General features: G+C 52.4%; 1 protein-coding gene across 3 annotated transcripts in view; it reads right to left on the minus strand.

Annotated features, from left to right (window-relative positions):
• Positions 1–24650, minus strand: part of LOC142923268 (uncharacterized) — a 54839-nt gene that overhangs the window by 17132 nt on the left and 13057 nt on the right. For all 3 annotated transcript variants that reach the window (XM_076064305.1, XM_076064304.1, XM_076064303.1), the window contains exon 3: positions 716–937. In XM_076064305.1, the coding sequence (XP_075920420.1) occupies positions 716–937 (222 nt within the window). The remainder of the gene's footprint in view (positions 1–715; positions 938–24650) is intronic.

The following is a 24650-nucleotide window of genomic DNA, read 5'->3' on the forward strand; positions in this document are numbered from 1 at the left end:
GCGAGGTAGTCAACATCTCACAGGGTCTGGGATGGAACCCACGACCTCCTGCGTACCGGGCGAGGTAGTTAACTTCTCATCAGGGTCGGGGTCGAACCCACGACCTCCTGCGTACCGGGCGAGGTAGTCAACATCTCATCAGGGTCTGGGATGGAACCCACGACCTCCTGCGTACCGGGCGAGGTAGTCAACATCTCATCAGGGTCTGGGATGGAACTCACGACCTCCTGCATACCAGGCGAGGTAGTCAACATCTCATCAGGGTCTGGGATGTAACCCACGACCTCCTGCGTACCAGGCGAGGTAGTCAACATCTCATCAGGGTCTGGGATGTAACCCACGACCTCCTGCGTACCAGGCGAGGTAGTCAACATCTCTGTAACCACCGTGGCGACCTGCCAGAACAAGGTCACGGGCACTCTAAGGGGAACAGTGAGCAGATGTCAAACAGAGGTCACTCTAAGATCACCTCAGAGGTCACTTGAAGGTCACCTCAGCGGTCACTCGAAGGTCACCTTAGAGGTCACTCAGAGGTCAGAGTTCACTCGGAGGTCACCCCAGGTCACTCGGAGATCACCCCCATAGGTCACCTTAGGTCACGTGGAGGTCACCTTAGGTCACGCGGAGGTCAGTCAGAGGTCAATCAGAGGTCACCTCGGAGGTCACCTCGGAGGTCAATCATAGGTCAATCAGAGGTCAATCTGAGGTCACTCACAGCCATCGCAGTCTTCTCTCTCCACCTTCACCGGCCGCCAAGCCCCACCCCCCGGCTCCCCCGGCACCTCCTCACCACCGTCACCGGCGTCACCGTCACCGTCTTCACCGCCGCCGTCTTCACCGTCACCGCCGTAGCCGTCTTCACGCTTGACGGGGAGCCCCTCCACGGGTGGACAGCAAGCGGAGGCCCCCCGCACCTCCGGAAACGCCGGCAGGTCGCCTGTGACCGGCAAAACGCAGAAGATTACCGGACTGTGGTAGCAGTGCTGAGACTGTGGCTGTGCTGAGTCTGTGGTGACAGTGCTGAGTCTGTGGCTGCAGTGCTGAGGCTGTGGTGGCAGTGCTGAGTCTGTGGTGGCAGTGCTGAGACTGTGGTGGCAGTGCTGAGACTGTGGTGGCAGTGCTGAGTCCGTGGTGGCAGTGCTGAGACTGTGGTGGCAGTGCTGAGGCTGTGGTGGCAGTGCTGAGTCCGTGGTGGCAGTGCTGAGACTGTGGTGGCAGTGCTGAGACTGTGGTGGCAGTGCTGAGTCTGTGGTAGCAGTGCTGAGACTGTGGTTGTGGTAGCAGTGCTGAGTCTGTGGTGGCAGTGCTGAGACTGTGGCTGCAGTGCTGAGACTGTGGTAGCAGTGCTGAGTCTGTGGTGGCAGTGCTGAGACTGTGGCTGCAGTGCTGAGACTGTGGTGGCAGTGCTGAGACTGTGGTGGCAGTGCTGAGACTGTGGCTGCAGTGCTGAGTCTGTGGTAGCAGTGCTGAGTCTGTGGCTGCAGTGCTGAGACTGTGGTAGCAGTGCTGAGACTGTGGCTGTGGTAGCAGTGCTGAGACTGTGGCTGCAGTGCTGAGACTGTGGTGGCAGTGCTGAGTCTGTGGTTGTGGTGGCAGTGCTGAGACTGTGGCTGTGGTAGCAGTGCTGAGACTGTGGTTGTGGCTGCAGTGCTGAGTCTGTGGTTGTGGTAGCAGTGCTGAGACTGTGGTTGTGGTAGCAGTGCTGAGACTGTGGTTGTGGTAGCAGTGCTGAGACTGTGGTTGTGGTAGCAGTGCTGAGACTGTGGTTGTGGTGACAGTGCTGAGACTGTGGCTGCAGTGCTGAGTCTGTGGTTGTGGTAGCAGTGCTGAGACTGTGGCTGTGGTAGCAGTGCTGAGACTGTGGTTGTGGTGGCAGTGCTGAGACTGTGGTTGTGGTGGCAGTGCTGAGACTGTGGTAGCAGTGCTGAGACTGTGGTAGCAGTGCTTAGTCTGTGGTAGGAGTGCTGAGTCTGTGGTAGCAGTGCTGAGACTGTGGTGACAGTGCTGAGTCTGTGGTAGCAGTGCTGAGACTGTGGTGACAGTGCTGAGACTGTGGTAGCAGTGCTGAGTCTGTGGTAGCAGTGCTGAGACTGTGGTTGTGGTAGCAGTGCTGAGACTGTGACAGTGCTGAGTCTGTGGTGGTAGTGCTGAGTCTGTGACTGCAGTGCTGAGTCTGTGGTAGCAGTGTTGAGACTGTGGCTGCAGTGCTGAGTCTGTGGTGGCAGTGCTGAGTCTGTGACAGTGCCGAGTCTGTGGTGGCAGTGCTGAGTCTGTGGTGGCAGTGCTGAGTCTGTGACAGTGCTGAGTCTGTGGTGGCAGTGCGGAGTCTGTGGTGGCAGTGATGAGTCTGTGGTTGTGGTAGCAGTGCTGAGTCTGAGGCTGCAGTGCTGAGTCTGAGGCTGCAGTGCTGAGACTGTGGTAGCAGTGCTGAGTCTGTGGTAGCAGTGCTGAGACTGTGGTTGTGGTAGCAGTGCTGAGACTGTGGTGGCAGTGCTGAGTCTGTGGTAGCAGTGCTGAGACTGTGGTTGTGGTAGCAGTGCTGAGACTGTGGTGGCAGTGCTGAGACTGTGGTTGTGGTAGCAGTGCTGAGACTGTGGTTGTGGTAGCAGTGCTGAGACTGTGGTGGCAGTGCTGAGTCTGTGGTAGCAGTGCTGAGACTGTGGTTGTGGTAGCAGTGCTGAGACTGTGGTGACAGTGCTGAGACTGCGGTAGCAGTGCTGAGACTGTGGTGGCAGTGCGGAGACTGTGGCTGCAGTGCTGAGTCTGCGGTTGTGGCTGCAGTACTGAGACTATGACAGTGCTGAGTCTGTGGTAGCAGTGCTGAGACTGTGGCTGTGCTGAGTCTGTGGTGACAGTGCTGAGACTGTGACTGTGGCTGCAGTGCTGAGACTGTGGTTGTGGTAGCAATGCTGAGACTGTGACTGTGGCTGCAGTGCTGAGTCTGTGGTAGCAGTGCTGAGACTGTGACAGTGCTGAGACTGTGGCTGCAGTGCTGAGACTGTGGCTGTGGTAGCAGTGCTGAGACTGTGGCTGCAGTGCTGAGACTGTGGCTGCAGTGCTGAGACTGTGGTGACAGTGCTGAATCTGTGGCTGTGGTAGCAGTGCTGAGACTCTGACAGTGCTGAGACTCTGACAGTGCTGAGTCTGTGGTGGTAGTGCTGAGTCTGAGGCTGCAGTGCTGAGTCTCTGGTTGCAGTGCTGAGACTGTGGTTGTGGTAGCAGTGCTGAGACTGTGGTGGCAGTGCTGAGTCTATGACAGTGCTGAGTCTATGGTGACAGTGCTGAGTCTATGACAGTGCTGAGTCTATGACAGTGCTGAGTCTATGGTGACAGTGCTGAGTCTATGACAGTGCTGAGTCTATGACAGTGCTGAGTCTATGGTGACAGTGCTGAGTCTATGACAGTGCTCAGTCTATGACAGTGCTGAGTCTATGACAGTGCTAAATCTATGACAGTGCTGAGTCTATGGTGACAGTGCTGAGTCTATGACAGTGCTGAGTCTATGGTGACAGTGCTGAGTCTATGACAGTGCTGAGTCTATGGGCAGTGCTAAGTCTATGACAGTGCTAAGTCTATGACAGTGCTGAGTCTATGGTGACAGTGCTGAGTCTATGACAGTGCTGAGTCTATGGTGACAGTGCTGAGTCGATGACAGTGCTGAGTCTATGACAGTGCTGAGTCTATGACAGTGCTGAGTCTATGGTGACAGTGCTGAGTCTATGACAGTGTTGAGTCTATGACAGTGCTGAGTCTATGACAGTGCTGAGTCTATGGTGACAGTGCTGAGTCTATGACAGTGCTGAGTCTATGACAGTGCTGAGTCTATGATAGTGCTGAGTCTATGACAGTGCTGAGTCTATGGTGACAGTGCTGAGTCAATGACAGTGCTGAGTCTATGACAGTGCTGAGCTATGACAGTGCTGAGTCTATGACAGTGCTGAGTCTATGGTGACAGTGCTGAGTCTATGGTGACAGTGCTGAGTCTATGGCAGTGCTGAGTCTATGGCAGTGCTGAGTCTATGACGGTGCTGAGTCTATGACAGTGCTGAGTCTATGGCAATGCTGAGTCTATGAGAGTGCTGAGTCTATGACAGTGCTGAGTCTATGGTGACAGTGCTGAGTCTATGACAGTGCTGAGACTATGACAGTGCTGATTCTATGGCAGTGTTGAGTCTATGACAGTGCTGAGTCTATGACAGTGCTGATTCTATGGTGACAGTGCTGAGTCTATGGTGACAGTGCTGAGTCTATGACAGTGCTGAGTCTATGGTGACAGTGCTGAGTCTATGACAGTGCTGAGTCTATGACAGTGCTGAGTCTATGGTGACAGTGCTGAGTCTATGACAGTGCTGAGTCTATGGTGACAGTGCTGAGTCTATGACAGTGCTGAGTCTATGACAGTGCTGAGTCTATGGTGACAGTGCTGAGTCTATGACAGTGCTGAGTCTATGGTGACAGTGCTGAGTCTATGACAGTGCTGAGTCTATGACAGTGCTGAGTCTATGGTGACAGTGCTGAGTCTATGGCAGTGCTGAGTCTATGACAGTGCTGAGACTATGACAGTGCTGAGTCTATGACAGTGACTCTATGACAGTGCTGAGTCTATGACAGTGCTGAGTCTATGGTGACAGCGCTGAGTCTGTGACAGTGCTGAGTCTATGGTGACAGTGCTGAGTCTATGCCAGTGCTGAGTCTATGACAGTGCTGAGCCTATAACAGTGCTGAGTCTATGGCAGTGCTGAGTCTATGGTGACAGTGCTGAGTCTATGACAGTGCTGAGTCTATGACAGTGCTGAGTCTAAGGTGACAGTGCTGAGTCTATGACAGTGCTGAGTCTATGACAGTGCTGAGTCTGTGGTGACAGTGCTGAGTCTATGGTGACAGCTGAGTCTATGACAGTGCTGAGTCTATGACAGTGCTGAGTCTATGACAGTGCTGAGTCTATGGGCAGTGCTGAGTCTATGACAGTGCTGAGTCTATGACAGTGCTGAGTTTATGGTGACAGTGCTGAGTCTATGACAGTGCTGAGTCTATGACAGTGCTGAGTCTATGGCAGTGCTGAGTCTATGACAGTGCTGAGTCTATGACAGTGCTGAGTCTATGGGTGACAGTGCTGAGTCTATGACAGTGCTGAGTCTATGGTGACAGTGCTGAGTCTATGACAGTGCTGAGTCTATGACAGTGCTGAGTCTATGACAGTGCTGAGTCCATGACAGTGCTGAGTCTATGACAGTGTTGAGTCTATGACAGTGCTGAGTCTATGGTGACAGTGCTGAGTCTATGGTGACAGTGCTGAGTCTATGACAGTGCTGAGTCTATGACAGTGCTGAGTCTATGGTGACAGTGCTGAGTCTATGACAGTGCTGAGTCTATGACAGTGCTGAGTCTATGGTGGCAGTGCTGAGTCTTGACAGTGCTGAGTCTATGACAGTGCTGAGTCTATGACAGTGCTGAGTCTATGGTGGCAGTGCTGAGTCTATGACAGTACTGAGTCTATGACAGTGCTGAGTCTATGATGACAGTGCTGAGTCTATGACAGTGTTGAGTCTATGCCAGTGCTGAGTCTATGACAGTGCTGAGTCTATGACAGTGCTGAGTCTATGGTGACAGTGCTGGGTCTATGACAGTGCTGAGCTATGACAGTGCTGAGTCTATGACAGTGCTGAGTCTATGGTGACAGTGCTGAGTCTATGGGTGACAGTGCTGAGTCTATGACAGTGCTGAGTCTATGGTGACAGTGCTGAGTCTATGGCAGTGCTGAGTCTATGACAGTGTTGAGTCTATGACAGTGCTGAGACTATGGTGACAGTGCTGAGTCTATGACAGTGCTGAGTCTATGACAGTGCTGAGTCTATGACAGTGCTGAGTCCATGACAGTGCTGAGTCTATGACAGTGTTGAGTCTATGACAGTGCTGAGTCTATGGTGACAGTGCTGAGTCTATGGTGACAGTGCTGAGTCTATGACAGTGCTGAGTCTATGACAGTGCTGAGTCTATGGTGACTGCTGAGTCTATGACAGTGCTGAGTCTATGACAGTGTTGAGTCTATGACAGTGCTGAGTCTATGACAGTGCTGAGTCTATGGTGGCAGTGCTGAGTCTTGACAGTGCTGAGTCTATGACAGTGCTGAGTCTATGACAGTGCTGAGTCTATGGTGGCAGTGCTGAGTCTATGACAGTACTGAGTCTATGACAGTGCTGAGTCTATGGTGACAGTGCTGAGTCTATGACGGTGCTGAGTCTATGACAGTGCTGAGTCTATGATGACAGTGCTGAGTCTATGACAGTGTTGAGTCTATGCCAGTGCTGAGTCTATGATAGTGCTGAGTCTATGACAGTGCTGAGTCTATGACAGTGCTGAGTCTATGGTGACAGTGCTGAGTCTATGACAGTGCTGAGTCTATGACAGTGCTGAGCTATGACAGTGCTGAGTCTATGACAGTGCTGAGTCTATGGTGACAGTGCTGAGTCTATGGTGACAGTGCTGAGTCTATGACAGTGCTGAGTCTATGACAGTGCTGAGTCTATGACAGTGCTGAGTCTATGGCAGTGCTGAGTCTATGGCAGTGCTGAGTCTATGACGGTGCTGAGTCTATGACAGTGCTGAGTCTATGGCAATGCTGAGTCTATGACAGTGCTGAGTCTATGGCAGTGCTGAGTCTATGACAGTGCTGAGTCTATGACAGTGCTGAGTCTATGGTGACAGTGCTGAGTCTATGACAGTGCTGAGTCTATGGGCAGTGCTAAGTCTATGACAGTGCTAAGTCTATGACAGTGCTGAGTCTATGGTGACAGTGCTGAGTCTATGACAGTGCTGAGTCTATGGTGACAGTGCTGAGTCTATGACAGTGCTGAGTCTATGACAGTGCTGAGTCTATGACAGTGTTGAGTCTATGGTGGCAGTGCTGAGTCTATGACAGTGTTGAGTCTATGACAGTGCTGAGTCTGTGACAGTGCTGAGTCTATGACAGTGCTGAGTCTATGACAGTGCTGAGTCTATGACAGTGCTGAGTCTGTGAGTGCTGAGTCTGTGACAGTGCTGAGTCTATGGGCAGTGCTGAGTCTATGACAGTGCTGAGTCTATGGTGACAGTGCTGAGTCTATGATAGTGTTGAGTCTATGACAGTGCTGAGTCTATGACAGTGCTGAGTCTATGGTGGCAGTGCTGAGTCTATGACAGTGCTGAGTCTATGACAGTGCTGAGTCTATGGGTGACAGTGCTGAGTCTATGACAGTGCTGAGTCTATGGCAGTGCTGAGTCTATGACAGTACTGAGTCTATGACAGTGCTGAGTCTGTGACAGTGCTGAGTCTGTGACAGTGCTGAGTCTGTGACAGTGCTGAGTCTGTGGCAGTGCTGAGTCTATGATAGTGCTGAGTCTGTGACAGTGCTGAGTCTGTGACAGTGCTGAGTCTGTGACAGTGCTGAGTCTGTGACAGTGCTGAGTCTATGGTGACAGTGCTGAGTCTATGACAGTGCTGAGTCTATGACAGTGCTGAGTCTATGGTGACAGTGCTGAGTCTATGGCAGTGCTGAGTCTATGACAGTGCTGAGTCTATGGCAGTGCTGAGTCTATGACGGTGCTGAGTCTATGACAGTGCTGAGTCTATGGCAATGCTGAGTCTATGACAGTGCTGAGTCTATGGCAGTGCTGAGTCTATGACAGTGCTGAGTCTATGACAGTGCTGAGTCTATGGCAGTGCTGAGTCTATGACAGTGCTGAGTCTATGACAGTGCTGAGTCTGTGGTGGCAGTGCTGAGACTGTGGTTGCAGTGCTGAGACTGTGGTGGCAGTGCTGAGTCTGTGACAGTGCCGAGTCTGTGGTGGCAGTGCTGAGTCTGTGGTGGCAGTGCTGAGTCTGTGACAGTGCTGAGTCTGTGGTGACAGTGCTGAGTCTGAGGCTGCAGTGCTGAGTCTTGGGGTGGCAGTGCTGAGTCTGAGGCTGCAGTGCTGAGTCTGTGGTAGCAGTGCTGAGTCTGTGGTAGCAGTGCTGAGACGGTGGTAGCAGTGCTGAGACGGTGGTAGCAGTGCTGAGACTGTGGTAGCAGTGCTGAGACTGTGGTAGCAGTGCTGAGACTGTGGTGGCAGTGCTGAGTGTGGTTGTGGTAGCAGTGCTGAGACTGTGGTTGTGGTAGCAGTGCTGAGACTGTGGTTGTGGTAGCAGTGCTGAGACTGTGGTTGTGGTAGCAGTGCTGAGACTGTGGTTGTGGTAGCAGTGCTGAGACTGTGGTTGTGGTAGCAGTGCTGAGACTGTGGTTGTGGTAGCAGTGCTGAGACTGTGGCTGCAGTGCTGAGTCTGTGGTTGTGGCTGCAGTGCTGAGACTATGACAGTGCTGAGACTGTGGCTGCAGTGCTGAGACTGTGGCTGTGGTAGCAGTGCTGAGACTGTGACAGTGCTGAGTCTGTGGTGGTAGTGCTGAGTCTGTGGCTGCAGTGCTGAGTCTGTGGTAGCAGTGCTGAGACTGTGACAGTGCTGAGTCTGTGGTGGTAGTGCTGAGTCTGTGGCTGCAGTGCTGAGTCTGTGGTAGCAGTGTTGAGACTGTGGCTGCAGTGCTGAGTCTGTGGTGGCAGTGCTGAGTCTGTGACAGTGCCGAGTCTGTGGTGACAGTGCTGAGTCTGAGGCTGCAGTGCTGAGTCTGGGGGTGGCAGTGCTGAGTCTGAGGCTGCAGTGCTGAGTCTGTGGTAGCAGTGCTGAGACTGTGGTGACAGTGCTGAGACTGTGACAGTGCTGAGTCTGTGGCTGCAGTGCTGAGTCTGTGGTAGCAGTGCTGAGACTATGGTAGCAGAGCTGAGTCTGAAGCTGCAGTGCTGAGCCTGTGGTGGCAGTGCTGAGACTGTGGTGGCAGTGCTGAGTCTGTGACAGTGCTGAGTCTATGACAGTGCTGAGTCTATGACAGTGCTGAGTCTATGGTGACAGTGCTGAGTCTATGACAGTGCTGAGTCTATGGTGACAGTGCTGAGTCTATGGCAGTGCTGAGTCTATGACAGTTCTGAGTCTATGACAGTGCTGAGTCTATGACAGTGCTGAGTCTATGACAGTGCTGGGTCTATGATAGTGCTGAGTCTATGACAGTGCTGAGTCTATGACAGTGCTGAGTCTATGGTGACAGTGCTGAGTCTATGGTGACAGTGCTGAGTCTATGACAGTGCTGAGTCTATGGCAGTGCTGAGTCTATGACAGTGCTGAGTCTATGGCAGTGCTGAGTCTATGGCAGTGCTGAGTCTATGACAGTGCTGAGTCTATGGTGACAGTGCTGAGTCTATGACAGTGCTGAGTCTATGACAGTGCTGAGTCTATGGCAGTGCTGAGTCTATGGCAGTGCTGAGTCTGTGACAGTGCTGAGTCTATGGCAGTGCTGAGTCTGTGACAGTGCTGAGTCTATGACGGTGCTGAGTCTATGACAGTGCTGAGTCTATGATGACAGTGCTGAGTCTATGACAGTGTTGAGTCTATGCCAGTGCTGAGTCTATGATAGTGCTGAGTCTATGACAGTGCTGAGTCTATGACAGTGCTGAGTCTATGGTGACAGTGCTGAGTCTATGACAGTGCTGAGTCTATGACAGTGCTGAGCTATGACAGTGCTGAGTCTATGACAGTGCTGAGTCTATGGTGACAGTGCTGAGTCTATGGTGACAGTGCTGAGTCTATGACAGTGCTGAGTCTATGACAGTGCTGAGTCTATGGCAGTGCTGAGTCTATGGCAGTGCTGAGTCTATGACGGTGCTGAGTCTATGACAGTGCTGAGTCTATGGCAATGCTGAGTCTATGACAGTGCTGAGTCTATGGCAGTGCTGAGTCTATGACAGTGCTGAGTCTATGACAGTGCTGAGTCTATGACAGTGCTGAGTCTATGGGCAGTGCTAAGTCTATGACAGTGCTAAGTCTATGACAGTGCTGAGTCTATGGTGACAGTGCTGAGTCTATGACAGTGCTGAGTCTATGGTGACAGTGCTGAGTCTATGACAGTGCTGAGTCTATGACAGTGCTGAGTCTATGGTGGCAGTGCTGAGTCTATGACAGTGCTGAGTCTGTGACAGTGCTGAGTCTATGACAGTGCTGAGTCTATGACAGTGCTGAGTCTATGACAGTGCTGAGTCTGTGAGTGCTGAGTCTGTGACAGTGCTGAGTCTATGGGCAGTGCTGAGTCTATGACAGTGCTGAGTCTATGGTGACAGTGCTGAGTCTATGATAGTGTTGAGTCTATGACAGTGCTGAGTCTATGACAGTGCTGAGTCTATGGTGGCAGTGCTGAGTCTATGACAGTGCTGAGTCTATGACAGTGCTGAGTCTATGGGTGACAGTGCTGAGTCTATGACAGTGCTGAGTCTATGGCAGTGCTGAGTCTATGACAGTACTGAGTCTATGACAGTGCTGAGTCTATGATAGTGCTGAGTCTGTGACAGTGCTGAGTCTGTGACAGTGCTGAGTCTGTGACAGTGCTGAGTCTGTGGCAGTGCTGAGTCTATGATAGTGCTGAGTCTGTGACAGTGCTGAGTCTGTGACAGTGCTGAGTCTATGGTGACAGTGCTGAGTCTATGACAGTGCTGAGTCTATGACAGTGCTGAGTCTATGGTGACAGTGCTGAGTCTATGGCAGTGCTGAGTCTATGACAGTGCTGAGTCTATGGCAGTGCTGAGTCTATGACGGTGCTGAGTCTATGACAGTGCTGAGTCTATGGCAATGCTGAGTCTATGACAGTGCTGAGTCTATGGCAGTGCTGAGTCTATGACAGTGCTGAGTCTATGACAGTGCTGAGTCTATGGCAGTGCTGAGTCTATGACAGTGCTGAGTCTATGACAGTGCTGAGTCTGTGGTGGCAGTGCTGAGACTGTGGTTGCAGTGCTGAGACTGTGGTGGCAGTGCTGAGTCTGTGACAGTGCCGAGTCTGTGGTGGCAGTGCTGAGTCTGTGGTGGCAGTGCTGAGTCTGTGACAGTGCTGAGTCTGTGGTGACAGTGCTGAGTCTGAGGCTGCAGTGCTGAGTCTTGGGGTGGCAGTGCTGAGTCTGAGGCTGCAGTGCTGAGTCTGTGGTAGCAGTGCTGAGTCTGTGGTAGCAGTGCTGAGACGGTGGTAGCAGTGCTGAGACGGTGGTAGCAGTGCTGAGACTGTGGTAGCAGTGCTGAGACTGTGGTAGCAGTGCTGAGACTGTGGTGGCAGTGCTGAGTGTGGTTGTGGTAGCAGTGCTGAGACTGTGGTTGTGGTAGCAGTGCTGAGACTGTGGTTGTGGTAGCAGTGCTGAGACTGTGGTTGTGGTAGCAGTGCTGAGACTGTGGTTGTGGTAGCAGTGCTGAGACTGTGGTTGTGGTAGCAGTGCTGAGACTGTGGTTGTGGTAGCAGTGCTGAGACTGTGGCTGCAGTGCTGAGTCTGTGGTTGTGGCTGCAGTGCTGAGACTATGACAGTGCTGAGACTGTGGCTGCAGTGCTGAGACTGTGGCTGTGGTAGCAGTGCTGAGACTGTGACAGTGCTGAGTCTGTGGTGGTAGTGCTGAGTCTGTGGCTGCAGTGCTGAGTCTGTGGTAGCAGTGCTGAGACTGTGACAGTGCTGAGTCTGTGGTGGTAGTGCTGAGTCTGTGGCTGCAGTGCTGAGTCTGTGGTAGCAGTGTTGAGACTGTGGCTGCAGTGCTGAGTCTGTGGTGGCAGTGCTGAGTCTGTGACAGTGCCGAGTCTGTGGTGACAGTGCTGAGTCTGAGGCTGCAGTGCTGAGTCTGGGGGTGGCAGTGCTGAGTCTGAGGCTGCAGTGCTGAGTCTGTGGTAGCAGTGCTGAGACTGTGGTGACAGTGCTGAGACTGTGACAGTGCTGAGTCTGTGGCTGCAGTGCTGAGTCTGTGGTAGCAGTGCTGAGACTGTGGTAGCAGAGCTGAGTCTGAAGCTGCAGTGCTGAGCCTGTGGTGGCAGTGCTGAGACTGTGGTGGCAGTGCTGAGTCTGTGACAGTGCTGAGTCTATGACAGTGCTGAGTCTATGACAGTGCTGAGTCTATGACAGTGCTGAGTCTATGGTGACAGTGCTGAGTCTATGACAGTGCTGAGTCTATGGTGACAGTGCTGAGTCTATGGCAGTGCTGAGTCTATGACAGTTCTGAGTCTATGACAGTGCTGAGTCTATGACAGTGCTGAGTCTATGACAGTGCTGAGTCTATGACAGTGCTGGGTCTATGATAGTGCTGAGTCTATGACAGTGCTGAGTCTATGACAGTGCTGAGTCTATGGTGACAGTGCTGAGTCTATGGTGACAGTGCTGAGTCTATGACAGTGCTGAGTCTATGGCAGTGCTGAGTCTATGACAGTGCTGAGTCTATGACAGTGCTGAGTCTATGGCAGTGCTGAGTCTATGGCAGTGCTGAGTCTATGACAGTGCTGAGTCTATGACAGTGCTGAGTCTATGGTGAGAGTGCTGAGTCTATGACAGTGCTGAGTCTATGACAGTGCTGAGTCTATGGCAGTGCTGAGTCTATGGCAGTGCTGAGTCTGTGACAGTGCTGAGTCTATGGCAGTGCTGAGTCTGTGACAGTGCTGAGTCTATGACGGTGCTGAGTCTATGACAGTGCTGAGTCTATGATGACAGTGCTGAGTCTATGACAGTGTTGAGTCTATGCCAGTGCTGAGTCTATGATAGTGCTGAGTCTATGACAGTGCTGAGTCTATGGTGACAGTGCTGAGTCTATGACAGTGCTGAGTCTATGACAGTGCTGAGCTATGACAGTGCTGAGTCTATGACAGTGCTGAGTCTATGGTGACAGTGCTGAGTCTATGGTGACAGTGCTGAGTCTATGACAGTGCTGAGTCTATGACAGTGCTGAGTCTATGGCAGTGCTGAGTCTATGGCAGTGCTGAGTCTATGACGGTTCTGAGTCTATGGCAATGCTGAGTCTATGACAGTGCTGAGTCTATGGCAGTGCTGAGTCTATGACAGTGCTGAGTCTATGACAGTGCTGAGTCTATGGTGACAGTGCTGAGTCTATGACAGTGCTGAGTCTATGGGCAGTGCTAAGTCTATGACAGTGCTAAGTCTATGACAGTGCTGAGTCTATGGTGATAGTGCTGAGTCTATGACAGTGCTGAGTCTATGGTGACAGTGCTGAGTCTATGACAGTGCTGAGTCTATGACAGTGCTGAGTCTATGACAGTGTTGAGTCTATGGTGGCAGTGCTGAGTCTATGACAGTGTTGAGTCTATGACAGTGCTGAGTCTGTGACAGTGCTGAGTCTATGACAGTGCTGAGTCTATGACAGTGCTGAGTCTATGACAGTGCTGAGTCTGTGAGTGCTGAGTCTGTGACAGTGCTGAGTCTATGGGCAGTGCTGAGTCTATGACAGTGCTGAGTCTATGGTGACAGTGCTGAGTCTATGATAGTGTTGAGTCTATGACAGTGCTGAGTCTATGACAGTGCTGAGTCTATGGTGGCAGTGCTGAGTCTATGACAGTGCTGAGTCTATGACAGTGCTGAGTCTATGGGTGACAGTGCTGAGTCTATGACAGTGCTGAGTCTATGGCAGTGCTGAGTCTATGACAGTACTGAGTCTATGACAGTGCTGAGTCTATGATAGTGCTGAGTCTGTGACAGTGCTGAGTCTGTGACAGTGCTGAGTCTGTGACAGTGCTGAGTCTGTGGCAGTGCTGAGTCTATGATAGTGCTGAGTCTGTGACAGTGCTGAGTCTGTGACAGTGCTGAGTCTATGGTGACAGTGCTGAGTCTATGACAGTGCTGAGTCTATGACAGTGCTGAGTCTATGGTGACAGTGCTGAGTCTATGGCAGTGCTGAGTCTATGACAGTGCTGAGTCTATGGCAGTGCTGAGTCTATGACGGTGCTGAGTCTATGACAGTGCTGAGTCTATGGCAATGCTGAGTCTATGACAGTGCTGAGTCTATGGCAGTGCTGAGTCTATGACAGTGCTGAGTCTATGACAGTGCTGAGTCTATGGCAGTGCTGAGTCTATGACAGTGCTGAGTCTATGACAGTGCTGAGTCTGTGGTGGCAGTGCTGAGACTGTGGTTGCAGTGCTGAGACTGTGGTGGCAGTGCTGAGTCTGTGACAGTGCCGAGTCTGTGGTGGCAGTGCTGAGTCTGTGGTGGCAGTGCTGAGTCTGTGACAGTGCTGAGTCTGTGGTGACAGTGCTGAGTCTGAGGCTGCAGTGCTGAGTCTTGGGGTGGCAGTGCTGAGTCTGAGGCTGCAGTGCTGAGTATGTGGTAGCAGTGCTGAGTCTGTGGTAGCAGTGCTGAGACGGTGGTAGCAGTGCTGAGACGGTGGTAGCAGTGCTGAGACTGTGGTAGCAGTGCTGAGACTGTGGTAGCAGTGCTGAGACTGTGGTGGCAGTGCTGAGTGTGGTTGTGGTAGCAGTGCTGAGACTGTGGTTGTGGTAGCAGTGCTGAGACTGTGGTTGTGGTAGCAGTGCTGAGATTGTGGTTGTGGTAGCAGTGCTGAGACTGTGGTTGTGGTAGAAGTGCTGAGACTGTGGTTGTGGTAGCAGTGCTGAGACTGTGGTTGTGGTAGCAGTGCTGAGACTGTGGCTGCAGTGCTGAGTCTGTGGTTGTGGCTGCAGTGCTGAGACTATGACAGTGCTGAGACTGTGGCTGCAGTGCTGAGACTGTGGCTGTGGTAGCAGTGCTGAGACTGTGACAGTGCTGAGTCTGTGGTGGTAGTGCTGAGTCTGTGGCTGCAGTGCTGAGTCTGTGGTAGCAGTGCTGAGACTGTGACAGTGCTGAGTCTGTGGTGGTAGTGCTGAGTCTGTGGCTGCAGTGCTGAGTCTGTGGTAGCAGTGTTGAGACTGTGGCTGCAGTGCTGAGTCTGTGGTGGCAGTGCTGAGTCTGTGACAGTGCCGAGTCTGTTGTGACAGTGCTGAGTCTGAGGCTGCAGTGCTGAGTCTGGGGGTGGCAGTGCTGAGTCTGAGGCTGCAGTGCTGAGTCTGTGGTAGCAGTGCTGAGACTGTGGTGACAGTGCTGAGACTGTGACAGTGCTGAGTCTGTGGCTGCAGTGCTGAGTCTGTGGTAGCAGTGCTGAGACTGTGGTAGCAGAGCTGAGTCTGAAGCTGCAGTGCTGAGCCTGTGGTGGCAGTGCTGAGACTGTGGTGGCAGTGCTGAGTCTGTGACAGTGCTGAGTCTATGACAGTGCTGAGTCTATGACAATGCTGAGTCTATGACAGTGCTGAGTCTATGACAGTGCTGAGTCTATGGTGACAGTGCTGAGTCTATGGCAGTGCTGAGTCTATGACAGTTCTGAGTCTATGACAGTGCTGAGTCTATGACAGTGCTGAGTCTATGACAGTGCTGGGTCTATGATAGTGCTGAGTCTATGACAGTGCTGAGTCTATGACAGTGCTGAGTCTATGGTGACAGTGCTGAGTCTATGACAGTGCTGAGTCTATGGCAGTGCTGAGTCTATGACAGTGCTGAGTCTATGACAGTGCTGAGTCTATGGCAGTGCTGAGTCTATGGCAGTGCTGAGTCTATGACAGTGCTGAGTCTATGACAGTGCTGAGTCTATGGTGACAGTGCTGAGTCTATGACAGTGCTGAGTCTATGGCAGTGCTGAGTCTATGGCAGTGCTGAGTCTGTGACAGTGCTGAGTCTATGGCAGTGCTGAGTCTGTGACAGTGCTGAGTCTATGGCAGTGCTGAGTCTATGGCAGTGCTGAGTCTATGACAGTGCTGAGTCTATGACAGTGCTGAGTCTATGACAGTGCTGAGTCTATGACAGTGCTGAGTCTGTGGTGGCAGTGCTGAGTCTATGGCTGTGGTAGCAGTGCTGAGTCTGTGGTTGTGGTAGCAGTGCTGAGTCTGTGGTTGTGGTAGCAGTGCTGAGACTGTGGTTGTGGTAGCAGTGCTGAGACTGTGGTTGTGGTAGCAGTGCTGAGACTGTGGTTGTGGTAGCAGTGCTGAGACTGTGGCTGCAGTGCTGAGTCTGTGGTTGTGGCTGCAGTGCTGAGACTATGACAGGGCTGAGACTGTGGCTGCAGTGCTGAGACTGTGGCTGTGGTAGCAGTGCTGAGACTGTGACAGTGCTGAGTCTGTGGCTGCAGTGCTGAGTCTGTGGTGGCAGTGCTGAGTCTGTGACAGTGCTGAGTCTGTGACAGTGCCGAGTCTGTGGTGGCAGTGCTGAGTCTATGACAGTGCTGAGTCTATGGCAGTGCTGAGTCTATGGCAGTGCTGAGTCTGTGACAGTGCTGAGTCTATGGTGACAGTGCTGAGTCTATGGTGACAGTGCTGAGTCTATGACAGTGTTGAGTCTTGACAGTGCTGAGTCTATGACAGTGCTGAGTCTTGACAGTGCTGAGTCTATGATAGTGCTGAGACTATGACAGTGCTGAGTCTATGACAGTGCTGAGTCTATGACAGTGAGTCTATGACAGTGCTGAGTCTATGACAGTGCTGAGTCTATGACAGTGCTGAGTCTATGACAGTGCTGAGTCTATGGGTGACAGTGCTGAATCTATGACAGTGCTGAGTCTATGGCAGTGCTGAGTCTATGACAGTACTGAGTCTATGACAGTGCTGAGTCTATGATAGTGCTGAGTCTGTGACAGTGCTGAGTCTGTGACAGTGCTGAGTCTGTGACAGTGCTGAGTCTGTGGCAGTGCTGAGTCTATGATAGTGCTGAGTCTGTGACAGTGCTGAGTCTATGGTGACAGTGCTGAGTCTATGACAGTGCTGAGTCTATGACAGTGCTGAGTCTATGGTGACAGTGCTGAGTCTATGACAGTGCTGAGTCTATGGCAGTGCTGAGTCTATGACGGTGCTGAGTCTATGACAGTGCTGAGTCTATGGCAATGCTGAGTCTATGACAGTGCTGAGTCTATGGCAGTGCTGAGTCTATGACAGTGCTGAGTCTATGACAGTGCTGAGTCTATGACAGTGCTGAGTCTATGACAGTGCTGAGTCTGTGGTGGCAGTGCTGAGACTGTGGTTGCAGTGCTGAGACTGTGGTGGCAGTGCTGAGTCTGTGACAGTGCCGAGTCTGTGGTGGCAGTGCTGAGTCTGTGGTGGCAGTGCTGAGTCTGTGACAGTGCTGAGTCTGTGGTGACAGTGCTGAGTCTGAGGCTGCAGTGCTGAGTCTTGGGGTGGCAGTGCTGAGTCTGAGGCTGCAGTGCTGAGTCTGTGGTAGCAGTGCTGAGTCTGTGGTAGCAGTGCTGAGACGGTGGTAGCAGTGCTGAGACGGTGGTAGCAGTGCTGAGACTGTGGTAGCAGTGCTGAGACTGTGGTAGCAGTGCTGAGACTGTGGTGGCAGTGCTGAGTGTGGTTGTGGTAGCAGTGCTGAGACTGTGGTTGTGGTAGCAGTGCTGAGACTGTGGTTGTGGTAGCAGTGCTGAGACTGTGGTTGTGGTAGCAGTGCTGAGACTGTGGTTGTGGTAGCAGTGCTGAGACTGTGGTTGTGGTAGCAGTGCTGAGACTGTGGTTGTGGTAGCAGTGCTGAGACTGTGGCTGCAGTGCTGAGTCTGTGGTTGTGGCTGCAGTGCTGAGACTATGACAGTGCTGAGACTGTGGCTGCAGTGCTGAGACTGTGGCTGTGGTAGCAGTGCTGAGACTGTGACAGTGCTGAGTCTGTGGTGGTAGTGCTGAGTCTGTGGCTGCAGTGCTGAGTCTGTGGTAGCAGTGCTGAGACTGTGACAGTGCTGAGTCTGTGGTGGTAGTGCTGAGTCTGTGGCTGCAGTGCTGAGTCTGTGGTAGCAGTGTTGAGACTGTGGCTGCAGTGCTGAGTCTGTGGTGGCAGTGCTGAGTCTGTGACAGTGCCGAGTCTGTGGTGACAGTGCTGAGTCTGAGGCTGCAGTGCTGAGTCTGGGGGTGGCAGTGCTGAGTCTGAGGCTGCAGTGCTGAGTCTGTGGTAGCAGTGCTGAGACTGTGGTGACAGTGCTGAGACTGTGACAGTGCTGAGTCTGTGGCTGCAGTGCTGAGTCTGTGGTAGCAGTGCTGAGACTGTGGTAGCAGAGCTGAGTCTGAAGCTGCAGTGCTGAGCCTGTGGTGGCAGTGCTGAGACTGTGGTGGCAGTGCTGAGTCTGTGACAGTGCTGAGTCTATGACAGTGCTGAGTCTATGACAATGCTGAGTCTATGACAGTGCTGAGTCTATGGTGGCAGTGCTGAGTCTATGACAGTGCTGAGTCTATGACAGTGCTGAGTCTATGGGTGACAGTGCTGAGTCTATGACAGTGCTGAGTCTATGGCAGTGCTGAGTCTATGACAGTACTGAGTCTATGACAGTGCTGAGTCTATGATAGTGCTGAGTCTGTGACAGTGCTGAGTCTGTGACAGTGCTGAGTCTGTGACAGTGCTGAGTCTGTGGCAGTGCTGAGTCTATGATAGTGCTGAGTCTGTGACAGTGCTGAGTCTGTGACAGTGCTGAGTCTATGGTGACAGTGCTGAGTCTATGACAGTGCTGAGTCTATGACAGTGCTGAGTCTATGGTGACAGTGCTGAGTCTATGGCAGTGCTGAGTCTATGACAGTGCTGAGTCTATGGCAGTGCTGAGTCTATGACGGTGCTGAGTCTATGACAGTGCTGAGTCTATGGCAATGCTGAGTCTATGACAGTGCTGAGTCTATGGCAGTGCTGAGTCTATGACAGTGCTGAGTCTATGACAGTGCTGAGTCTATGGCAGTGCTGAGTCTATGACAGTGCTGAGTCTATGACAGTGCTGAGTCTGTGGTGGCAGTGCTGAGACTGTGGTTGCAGTGCTGAGACTGTGGTGGCAGTGCTGAGTCTGTGACAGTGCCGAGTCTGTGGTGGCAGTGCTGAGTCTGTGGTGGCAGTGCTGAGTCTGTGACAGTGCTGAGTCTGTGGTGACAGTGCTGAGTCTGAGGCTGCAGTGCTGAGTCTTGGGGTGGCAGTGCTGAGTCTGAGGCTGCAGTGCTGAGTATGTGGTAGCAGTGCTGAGTCTGTGGTAGCAGTGCTGAGACGGTGGTAGCAGTGCTGAGACGGTGGTAGCAGTGCTGAGACTGTGGTAGCAGTGCTGAGACTGTGGTAGCAGTGCTGAGACTGTGGTGGCAGTGCTGAGTGTGGTTGTGGTAGCAGTGCTGAGACTGTGGTTGTGGTAGCAGTGCTGAGACTGTGGTTGTGGTAGCAGTGCTGAGATTGTGGTTGTGGTAGCAGTGCTGAGACTGTGGTTGTGGTAGAAGTGCTGAGACTGTGGTTGTGGTAGCAGTGCTGAGACTGTGGTTGTGGTAGCAGTGCTGAGACTGTGGCTGCAGTGCTGAGTCTGTGGTTGTGGCTGCAGTGCTGAGACTATGACAGTGCTGAGACTGTGGCTGCAGTGCTGAGACTGTGGCTGTGGTAGCAGTGCTGAGACTGTGACAGTGCTGAGTCTGTGGTGGTAGTGCTGAGTCTGTGGCTGCAGTGCTGAGTCTGTGGTAGCAGTGCTGAGACTGTGACAGTGCTGAGTCTGTGGTGGTAGTGCTGAGTCTGTGGCTGCAGTGCTGAGTCTGTGGTAGCAGTGTTGAGACTGTGGCTGCAGTGCTGAGTCTGTGGTGGCAGTGCTGAGTCTGTGACAGTGCCGAGTCTGTTGTGACAGTGCTGAGTCTGAGGCTGCAGTGCTGAGTCTGGGGGTGGCAGTGCTGAGTCTGAGGCTGCAGTGCTGAGTCTGTGGTAGCAGTGCTGAGACTGTGGTGACAGTGCTGAGACTGTGACAGTGCTGAGTCTGTGGCTGCAGTGCTGAGTCTGTGGTAGCAGTGCTGAGACTGTGGTAGCAGAGCTGAGTCTGAAGCTGCAGTGCTGAGCCTGTGGTGGCAGTGCTGAGACTGTGGTGGCAGTGCTGAGTCTGTGACAGTGCTGAGTCTATGACAGTGCTGAGTCTATGACAATGCTGAGTCTATGACAGTGCTGAGTCTATGACAGTGCTGAGTCTATGGTGACAGTGCTGAGTCTATGGCAGTGCTGAGTCTATGACAGTTCTGAGTCTATGACAGTGCTGAGTCTATGACAGTGCTGAGTCTATGACAGTGCTGGGTCTATGATAGTGCTGAGTCTATGACAGTGCTGAGTCTATGACAGTGCTGAGTCTATGGTGACAGTGCTGAGTCTATGACAGTGCTGAGTCTATGGCAGTGCTGAGTCTATGACAGTGCTGAGTCTATGACAGTGCTGAGTCTATGGCAGTGCTGAGTCTATGGCAGTGCTGAGTCTATGACAGTGCTGAGTCTATGACAGTGCTGAGTCTATGGTGACAGTGCTGAGTCTATGACAGTGCTGAGTCTATGACAGTGCTGAGTCTATGGCAGTGCTGAGTCTATGGCAGTGCTGAGTCTGTGACAGTGCTGAGTCTATGGCAGTGCTGAGTCTGTGACAGTGCTGAGTCTATGGCAGTGCTGAGTCTATGGCAGTGCTGAGTCTATGACAGTGCTGAGTCTATGACAGTGCTGAGTCTATGACAGTGCTGAGTCTGTGGTGGCAGTGCTGAGTCTATGGCTGTGGTAGCAGTGCTGAGTCTGTGGTTGTGGTAGCAGTGCTGAGTCTGTGGTTGTGGTAGCAGTGCTGAGACTGTGGTTGTGGTAGCAGTGCTGAGACTGTGGTTGTGGTAGCAGTGCTGAGACTGTGGTTGTGGTAGCAGTGCTGAGACTGTGGCTGCAGTGCTGAGTCTGTGGTTGTGGCTGCAGTGCTGAGACTATGACAGTGCTGAGACTGTGGCTGCAGTGCTGAGACTGTGGCTGTGGTAGCAGTGCTGAGACTGTGACAGTGCTGAGTCTGTGGTGGTAGTGCTGAGTCTGTGGCTGCAGTGCTGAGTCTGTGGTAGCAGTGCTGAGACTGTGACAGTGCTGAGTCTGTGGTGGTAGTGCTGAGTCTGTGGCTGCAGTGCTGAGTCTGTGGTAGCAGTGTTGAGACTGTGGCTGCAGTGCTGAGTCTGTGGTGGCAGTGCTGAGTCTGTGACAGTGCCGAGTCTGTGGTGACAGTGCTGAGTCTGAGGCTGCAGTGCTGAGTCTGGGGGTGGCAGTGCTGAGTCTGAGGCTGCAGTGCTGAGTCTGTGGTAGCAGTGCTGAGACTGTGGTGACAGTGCTGAGACTGTGACAGTGCTGAGTCTGTGGCTGCAGTGCTGAGTCTGTGGTAGCAGTGCTGAGACTGTGGTAGCAGAGCTGAGTCTGAAGCTGCAGTGCTGAGCCTGTGGTGGCAGTGCTGAGACTGTGGTGGCAGTGCTGAGTCTGTGACAGTGCTGAGTCTATGACAGTGCTGAGTCTATGACAGTGCTGAGTCTATGACAGTGCTGAGTCTATGGTGACAGTGCTGAGTCTATGACAGTGCTGAGTCTATGGTGACAGTGCTGAGTCTATGGCAGTGCTGAGTCTATGACAGTTCTGAGTCTATGACAGTGCTGAGTCTATGACAGTGCTGAGTCTATGACAGTGCTGAGTCTATGACAGTGCTGGGTCTATGATAGTGCTGAGTCTATGACAGTGCTGAGTCTATGACAGTGCTGAGTCTATGGTGACAGTGCTGAGTCTATGGTGACAGTGCTGAGTCTATGACAGTGCTGAGTCTATGGCAGTGCTGAGTCTATGACAGTGCTGAGTCTATGACAGTGCTGAGTCTATGGCAGTGCTGAGTCTATGGCAGTGCTGAGTCTATGACAGTGCTGAGTCTATGACAGTGCTGAGTCTATGGTGAGAGTGCTGAGTCTATGACAGTGCTGAGTCTATGACAGTGCTGAGTCTATGGCAGTGCTGAGTCTATGGCAGTGCTGAGTCTGTGACAGTGCTGAGTCTATGGCAGTGCTGAGTCTGTGACAGTGCTGAGTCTATGACGGTGCTGAGTCTATGACAGTGCTGAGTCTATGATGACAGTGCTGAGTCTATGACAGTGTTGAGTCTATGCCAGTGCTGAGTCTATGATAGTGCTGAGTCTATGACAGTGCTGAGTCTATGGTGACAGTGCTGAGTCTATGACAGTGCTGAGTCTATGACAGTGCTGAGCTATGACAGTGCTGAGTCTATGACAGTGCTGAGTCTATGGTGACAGTGCTGAGTCTATGGTGACAGTGCTGAGTCTATGACAGTGCTGAGTCTATGACAGTGCTGAGTCTATGGCAGTGCTGAGTCTATGGCAGTGCTGAGTCTATGACGGTTCTGAGTCTATGGCAATGCTGAGTCTATGACAGTGCTGAGTCTATGGCAGTGCTGAGTCTATGACAGTGCTGAGTCTATGACAGTGCTGAGTCTATGGTGACAGTGCTGAGTCTATGACAGTGCTGAGTCTATGGGCAGTGCTAAGTCTATGACAGTGCTAAGTCTATGACAGTGCTGAGTCTATGGTGATAGTGCTGAGTCTATGACAGTGCTGAGTCTATGGTGACAGTGCTGAGTCTATGACAGTGCTGAGTCTATGACAGTGCTGAGTCTATGACAGTGTTGAGTCTATGGTGGCAGTGCTGAGTCTATGACAGTGTTGAGTCTATGACAGTGCTGAGTCTGTGACAGTGCTGAGTCTATGACAGTGCTGAGTCTATGACAGTGCTGAGTCTATGACAGTGCTGAGTCTGTGAGTGCTGAGTCTGTGACAGTGCTGAGTCTATGGGCAGTGCTGAGTCTATGACAGTGCTGAGTCTATGGTGACAGTGCTGAGTCTATGATAGTGTTGAGTCTATGACAGTGCTGAGTCTATGACAGTGCTGAGTCTATGGTGGCAGTGCTGAGTCTATGACAGTGCTGAGTCTATGACAGTGCTGAGTCTATGGGTGACAGTGCTGAGTCTATGACAGTGCTGAGTCTATGGCAGTGCTGAGTCTATGACAGTACTGAGTCTATGACAGTGCTGAGTCTATGATAGTGCTGAGTCTGTGACAGTGCTGAGTCTGTGACAGTGCTGAGTCTGTGACAGTGCTGAGTCTGTGGCAGTGCTGAGTCTATGATAGTGCTGAGTCTGTGACAGTGCTGAGTCTGTGACAGTGCTGAGTCTATGGTGACAGTGCTGAGTCTATGACAGTGCTGAGTCTATGACAGTGCTGAGTCTATGGTGACAGTGCTGAGTCTATGGCAGTGCTGAGTCTATGACAGTGCTGAGTCTATGGCAGTGCTGAGTCTATGACGGTGCTGAGTCTATGACAGTGCTGAGTCTATGGCAATGCTGAGTCTATGACAGTGCTGAGTCTATGGCAGTGCTGAGTCTATGACAGTGCTGAGTCTATGACAGTGCTGAGTCTATGGCAGTGCTGAGTCTATGACAGTGCTGAGTCTATGACAGTGCTGAGTCTGTGGTGGCAGTGCTGAGACTGTGGTTGCAGTGCTGAGACTGTGGTGGCAGTGCTGAGTCTGTGACAGTGCCGAGTCTGTGGTGGCAGTGCTGAGTCTGTGGTGGCAGTGCTGAGTCTGTGACAGTGCTGAGTCTGTGGTGACAGTGCTGAGTCTGAGGCTGCAGTGCTGAGTCTTGGGGTGGCAGTGCTGAGTCTGAGGCTGCAGTGCTGAGTATGTGGTAGCAGTGCTGAGTCTGTGGTAGCAGTGCTGAGACGGTGGTAGCAGTGCTGAGACGGTGGTAGCAGTGCTGAGACTGTGGTAGCAGTGCTGAGACTGTGGTAGCAGTGCTGAGACTGTGGTGGCAGTGCTGAGTGTGGTTGTGGTAGCAGTGCTGAGACTGTGGTTGTGGTAGCAGTGCTGAGACTGTGGTTGTGGTAGCAGTGCTGAGATTGTGGTTGTGGTAGCAGTGCTGAGACTGTGGTTGTGGTAGAAGTGCTGAGACTGTGGTTGTGGTAGCAGTGCTGAGACTGTGGTTGTGGTAGCAGTGCTGAGACTGTGGCTGCAGTGCTGAGTCTGTGGTTGTGGCTGCAGTGCTGAGACTATGACAGTGCTGAGACTGTGGCTGCAGTGCTGAGACTGTGGCTGTGGTAGCAGTGCTGAGACTGTGACAGTGCTGAGTCTGTGGTGGTAGTGCTGAGTCTGTGGCTGCAGTGCTGAGTCTGTGGTAGCAGTGCTGAGACTGTGACAGTGCTGAGTCTGTGGTGGTAGTGCTGAGTCTGTGGCTGCAGTGCTGAGTCTGTGGTAGCAGTGTTGAGACTGTGGCTGCAGTGCTGAGTCTGTGGTGGCAGTGCTGAGTCTGTGACAGTGCCGAGTCTGTTGTGACAGTGCTGAGTCTGAGGCTGCAGTGCTGAGTCTGGGGGTGGCAGTGCTGAGTCTGAGGCTGCAGTGCTGAGTCTGTGGTAGCAGTGCTGAGACTGTGGTGACAGTGCTGAGACTGTGACAGTGCTGAGTCTGTGGCTGCAGTGCTGAGTCTGTGGTAGCAGTGCTGAGACTGTGGTAGCAGAGCTGAGTCTGAAGCTGCAGTGCTGAGCCTGTGGTGGCAGTGCTGAGACTGTGGTGGCAGTGCTGAGTCTGTGACAGTGCTGAGTCTATGACAGTGCTGAGTCTATGACAATGCTGAGTCTATGACAGTGCTGAGTCTATGACAGTGCTGAGTCTATGGTGACAGTGCTGAGTCTATGGCAGTGCTGAGTCTATGACAGTTCTGAGTCTATGACAGTGCTGAGTCTATGACAGTGCTGAGTCTATGACAGTGCTGGGTCTATGATAGTGCTGAGTCTATGACAGTGCTGAGTCTATGACAGTGCTGAGTCTATGGTGACAGTGCTGAGTCTATGACAGTGCTGAGTCTATGGCAGTGCTGAGTCTATGACAGTGCTGAGTCTATGACAGTGCTGAGTCTATGGCAGTGCTGAGTCTATGGCAGTGCTGAGTCTATGACAGTGCTGAGT

Source organism: Petromyzon marinus, unplaced genomic scaffold (genome assembly GCF_048934315.1).
Source record: "Petromyzon marinus isolate PM22_M1 ecotype Great Lakes invasive population unplaced genomic scaffold, UKy_Petmar_22M1.pri1.0 PM_Scaffold_38, whole genome shotgun sequence".
Taxonomy (NCBI): domain Eukaryota; kingdom Metazoa; phylum Chordata; class Hyperoartia; order Petromyzontiformes; family Petromyzontidae; genus Petromyzon; species Petromyzon marinus.